Source organism: Hipposideros armiger, unplaced genomic scaffold (genome assembly GCF_001890085.2).
Source record: "Hipposideros armiger isolate ML-2016 unplaced genomic scaffold, ASM189008v1 scaffold_309, whole genome shotgun sequence".
NCBI classification, from domain to species: Eukaryota; Metazoa; Chordata; class Mammalia; order Chiroptera; family Hipposideridae; genus Hipposideros; species Hipposideros armiger.
Window position 1 is genome coordinate 1,214,183 of NW_017731659.1, and position 12,703 is coordinate 1,226,885.

A 12,703-nucleotide genomic window follows, 5' to 3' on the forward strand; every position below is an offset into this window, starting at 1 on the left:
CCCTCTGGCATCCCAAGCGAGTTCTTAACCATCGCGCCACTCGGCCGGCCCTGCATGGTTTTTAATATACGTAATTTAGAGAAAGATAGAGACAGGCATCTACACAGATATAGAAATAAATCCAGGTGGTAATGTGTGATGCCCACAGAAACTCTCAAGGAAGGAAGGCCTCTGGGTTAGACTTCACTGTGAAGACACCAAGTTCCATGTCAGACATCCGGGCAGCAGGACCCCGGGATCCCCGCTCTTATGCCTACTCCATGCTCAGCACAGATGCGCAGATGTGAACAAGAGTCTAAAAGGCTCCCCTCTGCTTGCATGCTGCTTCTCCCTGACCTGAGGACAGCTGGCGGAGTATGACCATTTCAGTTGTAAGCAAACACAATTTTAAGGTGGATTTCTTTTTCTTTCAAGGACTAAAATTAGTAGCTATGACTTTCATGTTTCCTCCCAGCAGTGCTGGTATCTAAGTTTAAGGAAAATCATGCTGAGAACTTAAAGTCTCCCTCAATAGTAACAATTGTAAACTCCCAATTTAGTTCCTTTTAGAGAGAAAATGACAAGAATTCCAGCTGAGGCCAACACAGCTGTGAGAAGAAGCTATCAATAGCAACAACCCTCAGCTTCCCATTGAAAAAATATGGCGAGAGATTTAAAATAAAAATAAAAACAAAGCTCTCGCTACGCTGTATCCCTCAAGAGATGTGGGAATTCCCTTGAAAAGCAACTCTCACAAAGAGCAACAATCTGAAATGCCGCCATAGGTCACCCGCCCTGCCTCCTCCAAAGTATCTGCAAAGGATGAGGAGTCTGGGCCCTGACTTCGCCTTATTTTTCTTCTTAGACTTTTCTTGGGGGGTGGAGTGGGGAGGGAGGGGAGTGTTGTTTATAAAAGAAACACCACAGCTGCAGGGCCAAACTGCAGGCTGGAGAGGAAATGTGGATGCAAGTGGAGATGTAGAAATCCACCAGCTGGCCAGCAGAGGGAGGATCATGCCCAAGGTGGCTTGGACTTCCTCTAACACACTTGAAGATACACTGTGACTCTATGTAGTTACTGAGCCACAGAACTTCAGAAACTGATACCTTAAGTGATCTAGTTAACGATATTAGTTTCAGTCTAATTATACATAAGAATTAGAGAAATTAAGTTACTAAGAAAAATACTACCAATATAACAATTTAAATCTTTGAAACGGATTATTTGAAAATAATTTTTACTGTTCAGAGTGATTTGTTCTCTTATGTTTACTAAATCTTTTCTTTTCAGTATGCTTTCTTCCCTGGATTAAATCTGAAGGGAATTAAGTGGCTTAAACTAATATAAAAGAGCTATATTATACTAGAGAGATTACAGATAATAAATAGAGTTTAGTTCAAGCAGTCTTCAGAAAGACAGAGGCCAGAGGCTGCTGAGCTGACCTGACGGCCTGATCCTCACGGCCTCACTCTGCCTGACCTGGGCTTTCTCCACGGCAGCACTGCTGTCGTTTGGACCCAGTAACTCTTTGTTGTGGGGAGTTGCCCCGAGCATCACAGAGGTTTAGCGGCATCGCAGAGGTTTAGCGGCATCCCCGGTCCCCACCCGGCTGATGCCAGGAGCACCCTGCACAGAACAGTTAACATAACAGGCCTGACGGTTACCCTTTGACAGGGTGGCACTTGTCTGGCATATGGGAACTCTGATTTTGGGAGATTTCCCACCATCCCTAGCACTGATAAGAACTGTGCCCAGACCGTATGTACAAACAATATGGTTTATGGTGAACACCTGCTTTCCTTCTGGGAGTCTGGAATCTTGGCACATGCCAAGCACAGACTACCCATGTGATTGGCTCCCAATAAAAACCCTGGGCACTGAGTCTCTAACAAGCGTCCCTGTGCACAATATTTCACACATGTTGTCACAATTTGTTGCGGGGGGGGATTAAGCACATCCTGTGTGACACCACTGCGAGAGGACCTTGGATGCCTGCACCTGGTTTCCTTGGACTTCACCCCATGCACCTTTTCCCCTTGCTGACTGTGCTTTGCATCCTTTTGCTGTAATAAATCATAGCATGAGTGCAACTATATTCTAACTCCTGTGAGTACTCCTGGCAAATCGAAGGTGGTCATGGGGACCCCTGACACACACAGCCTCAGTTGTGACCGTAAAAAAGAGCCCCATATGTTGCCAAATGTCCCAGCAGGACAAAATTAACCATCCTACCCTGTTGAGAACCACCAGCCTAGCCATACTTGGTCCAAATAGCCTTCAATAAAAGTTTGAACTGAATAAAACAATTTCCAGCACAACTTCAGGGGGGGAAAAAAAGGCAAAAAGGCAAAGGTTTAAAAAAATTTTCGAAAATGACAAAACTTATTTAATTTTAAGTAAATGCTCACAAAAACGGCAAGCAGAGAAGTAAACCCTTTTTTCAAGTTCCACCGACTTTTCTCTACTTATTATAGTTATTCATATCTAGTGCTTCATAAACATGCCAAATTAAAATCTTAGGTACATGCCAAAAACTTGTACCACCCAAAATGGTATAAGCCGGGCTAACACCCTATCTCCATTTACGTAAATCCAATCTCAGAACATAGCAATGAACTACAAATCATTGTCTCCAGTCTACTAATTCTCTATAGGAATTATTTTTGTATTTCCATCTTGATGATGATCCAAAAAAATATTATAGGCATATATTCTGCTCATATTTAGTGATAAGTACTACTAAAATTTTTCATTGTTCAAATTTGTATTTAGTGGACTAATAAAAAAGGAGGAATACTTAAAATGTAAATCATGTAAAACAAGTATAGTAAAATGCTAATGACAGAATCTAAGTGATGGGAATACATATTTGCTGTAAAATTTTTTTTTGAAGCTCTAACATTAATATTTTATTAAGGATGCAACTATAAAACTTTTTAAACTCTGTTGTCTGCTTCAAGATTTTCATCAATACGATGTTGGGGGAAAACAGGAATCAAGCATCTGTACCAGATGAAGATAAATGATGTCACAATATGCTATATAAAAGGAAGCCTCCTGTGGTTCAATTAATAAAAGTGGTAAAGAGAAGTGCATCATCACCCAGCATACAACAGTACAGGCATGTTGAACCAAAAAAACCATAATTAACTCCATATTCACCTGGAAAGATAAAATTCAGTTTCAAAGAAAAAGCCCCAGCTATCACATTATGTTAATCTGAATGTTATTAGTTTTGTAGATTTGTTTGTATTTAATGTGCAAATGTTCTAGTTTTGTAGCTGTATAAGCACAGAGTTTAGATCATTTTTATTTGTACTTATTCAAGTTGCATTATAAAAAAAGTAATTAAAATTGAAAGGAAAATAGCTTAAAAAAAAAAAAAACCTTGAAAAAAGAACAAAGTTGGAGGACTCACATTTACCAGTTTTAAAACTTACTACAGGGCCAGTCAAGTGGCTCGTTGGTTAAGAGTTGGCTTGGGATGCCAGCTCTGAGCAGCAGAGCCCCAGTTTGGATCCCACATTAGGGCCAGTGATGCTGCGCCCTCTACAGCTAAGATGGTGAACAACAGCTCAACCTGGAGCTGGGCTGCCATGAGTCGCCGGCGACGGGCATAGGCTGCAGTGGAACTGCAGTGGGCTGCTCTAAAGCTACCGTGAGTGGCTGGCAGCCAGCGTGAGCTGCTAAGAGCCGCCGTGAGCAGCCGTCCAGGGCCCGGCGACCAATCTGCCTCACCCGGGAAGAGCGCAATGATAACACCAACATGGGCCAGTGAAGCGACGTCCTCCACAACTAGACTGAAGAACAAAAGGGCAGCGACTTGTCTGTTCCACTTCCCCAATTCCCCAACACTGTTCCCCTCCCCCAATTCCCCAATAAAAAAATCTTTAACAAAAAAACAAACAAACAAAAAACTTACTATAAAACAACAATAATCAAGACAGTGTGGTAGTGGCATAAGGACAGACATATCAACCAATGAAGCAGAACTGAGAGTTCAGAAACAAACTCACATATCTGTGGCCAGTTGATTTTCAAAATGGTGCCAAGATCATTCAACAGGAAAAGAATAGTCTTTTCAAAAAGTGTTGCTAAGACAACTGGATATCCACAAGTAAAAGAATGAAGTTGGACCCTTACCCCAAACCATATCAAAAATTAACTGAAAAATGGATCAAAACCCAAAATGTAAGAGCTAAAACTATAAAATTCTTAGAAGAAAACACAGGTGTAAATCTTTATGACCTTGGATTAGGCAATATTTTCTTAAGTATGACACCAAAAGCACAAGCAACCAAAGGAAAAATAAATTGGACTTCATTAAAATTAGAAACTTTTGTGCATCAAAGGGCACGATCAAGAAAGTGAAAAGATAACCTACAGAACTGGAGAAAGTATTTGCAAATCATATATCTGATAAGGGTCTAATGTCTATAATATACAAAAGATTCTCACAACTCAACAATAAAAACAAAAACCAATTTAAAAATGGGCAAATGATTTGAACAGACATTCTCCAAAGAGGTTGTATAAATGACCAATAAAGACATAAGAAGATATTCAACATTATTAATAATTAGAGGTATGCAAATCAAAACCATGAGATATCACCTCACATCCACTAAAATGGCTACAATAAAATAGAAAGACAATAACAAGTGTTGACAAGGACACAGAGAAACTGGAATCCTCCATATATTGCTAGTGGGTAAAATGGTAGAACTGTTTTAGAATACAATCTGGCAGTTCCTCAGAAAGTTAAACAGAGACTGACTACATGACTCAGCAATTCTCCTCCTAGGTGTATATCCAAGAGAATTAAAACCATACATGTACACAAAGACTTGTATACAAATGTTGATAGCATTACTCATAATTGCTAAAAAGTGGAAGTAACCCAAATGTCTGTCAACTGAAGAATGGATAAACAAACTGTGGTATATCCATCTGATGAAACGTTATTCAGCCAAGAAAGGAAGTATGGATTCCATGCAAAAAAGATGGCTAAACCTTGAAAACATTATACCAAGTAAAAAACGACACAAAAGGCTACATATTGTATGACTACATTTATATGAAATGTCCAGAATGGGCAAATCCATAAAGACAAAGTAGATTAATGATAGTTGCTGGGGGCAGTGGGTATGAAGTTTGGTGACGGGGATAGAGAGTGACAGCTAATAGGTATTAGGTTTATTCTGGGGGTGTTGAAATGTTCTGGAATTAGGTAGTAGTGATGACAATAGCTGTACAACTTTGTGAATATACTAAAAAAGCAGTGAATTGTATCAAATCAATACATTGTACACCTAAAACTTACACAATATTATGTCAATTATATCTCAATTTTTAAAAAATCCACTGAATGGTATATATTTTTAAAGTGCATATTTTATGGTATATGAATTATGTATCAATAATAAAATAAATTAAGTCAACTCAGGGAGTCCACAAACAGAAAAAAATTCAGAAAGTTGATCTAAGCTACAAGTTTATGAAAGACCCAATCTCTTCTTTGCACTTGCCTAAGGGTAGAGGAAAAGATGCTTCGATCTCACCTGGGCTTTATACATTGTCCAAATAACATAAAATTTGCCATATCTACAGCAAGTTCAGAATTTGGTCCCGGGCCACATGGTAGAACACACACACACAGGAGAGAAATGTCTTCACTTTGGAAAAGTTCTTACTTCTCAAATAATCCATAAAGGCTTGTAAGAGGAAGTTCGGGGTAGTTTGAGGACGGTTCTAATGTTCTGCAAGCAAATTACTGCCTTGAGATTCATTTCTGAAACCAAATGCTATGTATGGGCTTTTAATCCTCAGCCAGTATGACATTTCTAGTGTGGCAATATACAGATCAGTCACCTTCATACGTGAGCACTTAGCCCACAAGTAAAGAATACTGTTACTATCATCATGTTTGTTTAAAGCTCGTTGAGATTCTCACCGTGTATTAGCACAACTTTAAACACTAGACTATAGTAAGAAAGGGGAGATAAAATGCCTCTTACATCCATTCTGTCAGCTCTTCTCATTTACTCACTCACACATCAAAAATCTGAGCCAATTATGTGCTAGGCAAGGAAGACACGGCAGTTAAAAAACGGACCTGGTGCCAGCTCCATGGCACTTACAAAGTCTTAAGCAGAGAGGCTTTGGGCAAGTCATCACCACAGGGCCTAATGGTGGTGCACGAGAAGTGCAGGCTGCGATGGGAGCATAGAGCAGAAGGGCCACTCTAGGGGCTAAGAGAATGCCCTTCGAGTAAGAGGTTCTCAAGTGGAATCCTCAAGGACAAGCAGGTCATTCTTCTGATGAAAAGGAGGAAAACGGTTACCAATCAGCAGAGAGTTTTGCAACCCAGAAAAATGGAGAGAACAAAGCTCATTCTAAGAACTATAAAAAAATTGGTCAAAAGCTAGAGATGGAGACAGTGGTCGTGTGATAGGGGGTCTTGAAAGACATTTGAAGGAGTCTGGGCTTTGTCCTTAGGGCAATGTGAAGCTCACGGTCAGAATGGAGGGCAGCATGACTAGAGGCAGGGAAACCAACCAGAAGGCCAGTTTAGCAATCCAAGGGAGTGAGGACGGTAACCTGGTACAGGGTAGAGGCAGAGGAGGTGGAGCAGTAGACAGACCTAAGAAACATTTAGGATGTAGGACAGGACTTAGAAGTAAGGGAGTGAAAGGAGGTGAGGACACCACGTAGATGTCTGATTTGGAAAGCTTGGTAGGTAGCAGTGTAAACTTACTGAGATAGAGAACACTGCAGGATAAACAGGATTGGGGTGGGTGGGAAAGATGGTAGACTCAAGGACCCTGGCGTGTAATCAATGCTGTGATTGCTGTGATACCCACCACGCTGGACCTCACACAAACCTGGCTGTGCTGAGTGCACCTTACCCTGGTCCTTTCTCTGGAAGGTCCACCTCAGCTGACAGCGGACTATACACAGGTATGCTGACATCGTAGCCTTGCCGGTAAGTCCATGTGGAAAAGCCACCACCAGCCAACAGAGCCCTGCAAGCACAAAATTTTGTCAAACCATGAGAAAGGTCTTCTGTAGAAAGGGATAGGAGTACAGTAAGTCAGTCCTCACTTAACATCGTGGATAGGTCCTATGACTTTAAACAAACAACATATAATGGACCCAGTTTTACCATAGGCTAACTGATATAAACAAGAGTTAAGTTCCTACTGCAGCTCATCAATGCTATAACGAAACGAAGTTGACAAAATGACATTATATAACAAACAAAATGAAATTATTCAAGAGCCTTGAATAATATACTTGAGTCTTAATATCAACAACAGATAATGTTTACGGAGTCATTTTTCTACAGACACTGCGCTAAATGTTTTACGTTCGCACCTCTTGGACACCAGCTGCATTCTCTCCCTGAGTCACCAGCCTTCCTCTGGGGTCCTATGTAGTCTTCCCTTACTTGCCATTTTTTAAAATACACCACAGCCCAGAGGATGCCCTCTGAACAGCCCTCCACTCCCTTTTTCAGACCCCATTCACCTCTCCCAAAAGTCATACCCTGCTCTTAAACTCATGTACAATAGTAGGAATAATAACAGGTCTGCGTAGGAAGACTGGCTGGGGCAGTCACTGACTGACTCACCAGCTAGAATCTCAGGAGACCACGGGCACAGAAAGCAGTGGTGACAGTAACGCGTCACATCTCACGGTGCATATGCCCCAGCCTCTCTCCAATTCCTGACCCAAGCAGTTCTCGCCACTGTCACCCCAGAGCTACGTGTCAATCACATAGCCTCTACCAGCAATCGCCATCAATTCCAGTTACTCAGTCTTATCAATCCAACCCCCTACGCAGGAAGCGGAATCCAGAATCGGACCTTCAGTGCTTCCCTTTGCAGTTCGCATGTCCTAGTTTTCATCTCCTTAAACAGAAAGCTGTTAACACGCTGTTTTAATTGGATCCAGCAAGTAGTATAATGACACTTCATCAGAGAAAGGAAGCAGGTGTGTATCACACCAACTTTTACTATTATTCTGTCTTTGGGGCCCCGGCCCCATCAAAATCACTTAGTGGGGCAGAGTTTTGCCAGTTCCACACGCTGCACAGTCTGAGCCAAAATGTCTGAACCAAGAAACCACATTTTTTGCAATATTGATTGCTACCAATCCCCTCTCTGCCCTGATGACAGCGTACATTCCCTTCTAACATGACCAGTTAAAGTTCAAAGATTTTCAAACCACCCCTGGAAATCCCAATCTGTTTGTTTAAGCTTTATGAAACCAAGAATTGGTTAGTGAGGTAATATGCAAGCGAAAAACCTCTCCAGCTGCCAGTCTACTCTGTAAAACTTAATGACTATCCTTAGTACCAACATACGGTCTTATTTTTCCTGATTAGCATTGAGCAATGAATCCATCCAGCATGAATTTGGGCAGGTTCCATGACCGTGATGGCAAGCAGACTGTACGGGCCCCCATGACCTATGTACGGAGAAGCAAACGTGGATCCAATACACAGGCAGTGGGCAGTCCAGGTAAGCCAGGGCAGTGAGTGATTAGGTAATTACACCCAGAGCCTCAGAGGAGCGGGGTGTGCATATGTGGTGAGAAAGGAAGCAGGTATATATCATACCAACTTTTACTATTATTCTGTCCCTGGAGCCCCAAACTGTTATTGTGTTCCCAGGGGTTAGGGTGGGGGTTAGGAAAGCATGCACTCTGAAGCATCTTATGTCACAGATCACACATGTGCGATCTCCATTTGTGATCGCAGAAAGAGCCATGACTGCAATTAGTCAAACAGGCCTCACACCAGCCCTGCTATTGACAAGACTTCAACTTTAAGTCACTGTATCTTTTCCTGCCAGTGTTCCCATAATGCTGTAATGAAGAAAATATTGTAAGCATCCCTTGCCTGACGAAACACGTGTTTTACATTGACTGAAAGGGGAATTTCTGAGAAGCACATTCTGTTTTCCCATTATGTATCCGCAAATCAGAGATCAGTTCCAAAGGTGCAAGAGACCAGATAGAAAACTTGCATTCACGAAAGTATTAATATGGGATGAGATGCATGCCAGGCTAAGTGTTATATCTGGCGTTTTTAGCGCTTTCCAGGACCTCCTGACTCCAGGTCATCTCCTCCGTCGCTGAAGCCTCCCCACAGCGTCCTGTACGCCACAGTCGCCAGTCTGGATCTTTCCTCAGATGCTCTCGTAGCTCTCCTCCTCCTATCGGAGTATTCAGGGCCTAAACACAGTTCATCTGCAGGTTTATCCTTCGCTTTCTTTTAAACCATGCATGCACTCAGGCCTGCAAATTCCTCAAATATAAAGCTTCAGGTTCAGGGAAAAACAACACAAAAAAAGCTGACTAATTTGATCAATTCTATGGGTCATATTTATTTACTGAATCAAGTAAACCATAAAAAAAAATCTATATGACAGGTAAACGTGAACAACTGTTAGATCTTTGGTGACTATCTGGTGACAGACCTGGTGCCAGCTTCACTGCACTTACAAAATCCAAAATCCAAAGCAGGGAGGCTCTTGCCTCCTTTGAATCCAGGAGCAAAGAAAAAGGATAAGAAAGATGAACAAACAAATCTACAATTCCTTACCCCAAGCAGAAGACCACCTAGGTTTCAAAATGAAAGTTCCCACATGCAAAGATAAAGGGCTGTCTGGTGCTTCATTACTTGCTAAAGGACTGCCTCTAATCACTTACAAAAACACACACATAGGGAAAACAATTGAACCCTCGTGATCCTTCACACCTAAGAACCAGCAAGAACTTAGTTTCTCCTGACCACTTGACACTTTCCTGCCGAGAAATAAAACCCCACTTAACATGTGCACTTGATAAAAATAAAATCCTTCTCCCATGCAGATACATATACCAAAATGTCAGCAAAAAGCAAAATGTCCCAAACAGAAATAAGTCCTCACAAGGAACCCAGCACAGCAGGTGAAGACATTGCATTCCTAACAGCTCTTTTCCTTCCCTTCTCTAGTCTCCAAAGTATTTCCCTTTCCCAGAACAACCAAATCCATAAAACAGTAGCCCACTCAGGAACACTGGGGCTGAGAGCCAAGTCAGGGATCACTTTGTGTTTAGCTGGTTTCCATAGAATTTGTGTGGCCTGACTGCCCTCTATCGTCCAGAATGGTTTCTACAGCAAAGCTGAGGCGTGGTCCTAGTGTGTTCGTCTCTCCTAGTGATAGCTGTATTTCCAGATCAAAACACAACACTGACCCTAGATAATCCTTAAAGCAAAGAAGGCTTACGTTTAATCTTCTGGGAAAAAGTAGTGCTAACGTAGATTTTCATAAATGACGTCAACCTCTAACAATGGAGAACATAGCTGGGCTCAGGCCATTCGTTCACCTTTTTCAGTAACAATGATTTTAAGAGTTCAACATCAAATGTAATAAAATTGGTTATAAATGAGTTCATACACAAACTTAGAACAATGCTATACTTTGAGTATTAATGCCTGGGACTCTTATCTTGGGCCCAAACTTTCTGCTCTCCTCAAAGCCTTGAACCCAGTACTAGGAGGGGAACCTTCAGCGGAAACCTCATTCCTGAGCTTTCCGGGAAGCCTTCAGCCACAGTGGGTCAGTCGGTGTATAAAAGGGCTGATAAATACAGTAAGTGAACTCAAAAGCATCCTCATGCAACCTTCGTCCCCCTCTACCACATCTGCCCATTTGGAAGGTTTTATTAGGAGGGAAGGAAAGAAGCGGGTAAGAAAGAAAAAAAAAAAGGAAGGCAGGCAAGAACCCCACTGATGGAAACAACGGAACAAATGCTAATCAGAAGGCCTCCTGGCCTTGCAGGCTTTACGCATCACTTCCAAACATCCCAGGAAGCTGTGGCTCTGCTTTTGGCAAATGCTCCCAAGTTCAGAGACAGCTGGCACAAGCCAGTCATGAACTAGGCCTTAGGGGGTAGGGGTGCTACACGCAGGACAGCATAACCCAGATTAAGAAACAAAGAGTTTAAGACGCTACACTAGAACATGAGCTCTCACTGGTTCTCCACAACAGATTTAAGCAGGTCTCAATAATTCTATGTCTTGAGGAGGGCAACTTTTTATATAAAAAGAAACAATTCTGACTACACAGTAAGTCCAAGTAAGCTTAGGAATATGATTTCACATAAACAGAAAGCCACCACAGTGACAGCCTCAAATACACCTACCTGTCTCTGGGGACATCCAGAGCTGTGTTATAATCTGGGGGACCGCCAGGCAACATGTTGAACAGCAGATGGTTTGTACCGCGATCCCATCTATTAAGAAATTAAACATGGAGGAGAATTCACATGTCGACAATGAAGAAACAGAAACAAGAGTCAGTTATTGGATGACAAGTAGCAAGTATCCCTGACCTAAAACAGGGCACTTCTCAGGCATACAAAGTGAGCTTCTTGAAAACCCCACAGACATCAGGCACTAGCCCTGACTCCACTAAAGGAAAAATGGGTGGATGTGTATGTACTTCAAGCTTGCCCACCACAGAACTGCTTACGGTAAGGGAAACCTGAAAACTCTCTGAATGTTCGCCATTTGGTTAAAGAAACAAAAAATAAAAGAGAGAAGGCTGGTAAAGTACATTATGGAACAAGTGCAAAATGGAATGCTACACAAACCTTAATTATATAGTAAAACAATGTGAAATTATTTGAAAATATATTCCAAATATACAGTAATAGCTTGGTTTGCAAGCATAATTCGTTCCAGAAACAAACTACTCGTATTGCAAGACATTGCTCATGTACCAAGTTAAAATGTATTCGAAATGCCTGCTCGTCTTGCGGAACACTCGCAAACCACGTTACTCGCAATCCAAGGTTTAACTGTATTAAGGGAAAAAGGCAACAAGAGAGTATGTACTGTGTGATTCCATTCTTGACAGAAATGTATATACGTGGATAAACATGCATACGTATACATTTATACATTATAGAAAAATGTATCTATAATGCATACAGGTATTTTTATATAAAAAATGATGGGAAAGTAACATTAAAATAATAATGGTTATCCCTTAGAAGCAAGGTTATGGAATGAGTCTTACACTCCTTTTTGTTTACCTGTATTTTCAGACCCTTTTACAGTGCACACATGCTATATGAGTAATGAGGGCACAGTATTTAAATTTCAAAGGAAAAGTGTGGGAAGACGGGCCATCCCTAGTTTTTTAAACTCTAAGAAGTGGGGAGCCCACAGCAGCCGCACGGGTGGCGGACTGGTTTGCAGCACTGGCCTCACGCTAGGAGTCGGCGGCCCATCCACACCCCCTCCCATAAGAAAAGCCACAGCAGCCGGAAGCCGGCTCACGGGGCAGCAGGCCTCTCCTGCTCCTTCCCTGAAGGCCCTGGCTCCGGTGTGCACGGCACTGGATACCTGGAGAGCTGGGCCAGTGCTTGCGCCGTCTCCTTAATGCGGAGCGTGTTCTGGTTCAGCACGTCGATGGACGGCAGGAACAGGCAGGCCCGGGTGATGTCGTCAGTGTAGTAGTCACTGTCGGAGATGGCCGTGAGCAGTTCATTATACTCCCGCGAGATGGTGCTGCTGACGGGGACGCCAGCGTCATCCACATACTTTTTCAGAGAGTAGATATACACCTTGATTTTGTTCTTTGGGTTGAAGCCACAGCGGTAGACATCAAAACATGTGTGCATTCTGCAACTGAGATCGCCCCGCTCGGGGATGGGACTATCGGC

At 42.2% G+C, this 12,703-nt stretch overlaps 1 protein-coding gene across 1 annotated transcript in view; it reads right to left on the reverse strand.

Annotated features, from left to right (window-relative positions):
• EXT2 (exostosin glycosyltransferase 2) overlaps window positions 1-12,697 on the reverse strand; it is a 121,331-nt gene extending 108,634 nt beyond the window's left edge. Inside the window, exons 1-3 of the mRNA XM_019659978.1 lie at window positions 12,384-12,697; window positions 11,177-11,266; window positions 6,889-7,005 (exon numbers count right to left, since the gene is read on the reverse strand). Coding sequence (XP_019515523.1) covers window positions 6,889-7,005; window positions 11,177-11,266; window positions 12,384-12,661 — 485 coding nt within the window. The 5' untranslated portion in view covers window positions 12,662-12,697. The remainder of the gene's footprint in view (window positions 1-6,888; window positions 7,006-11,176; window positions 11,267-12,383) is intronic.
• Between the last annotated feature and the right edge of the window lie 6 nt (window positions 12,698-12,703).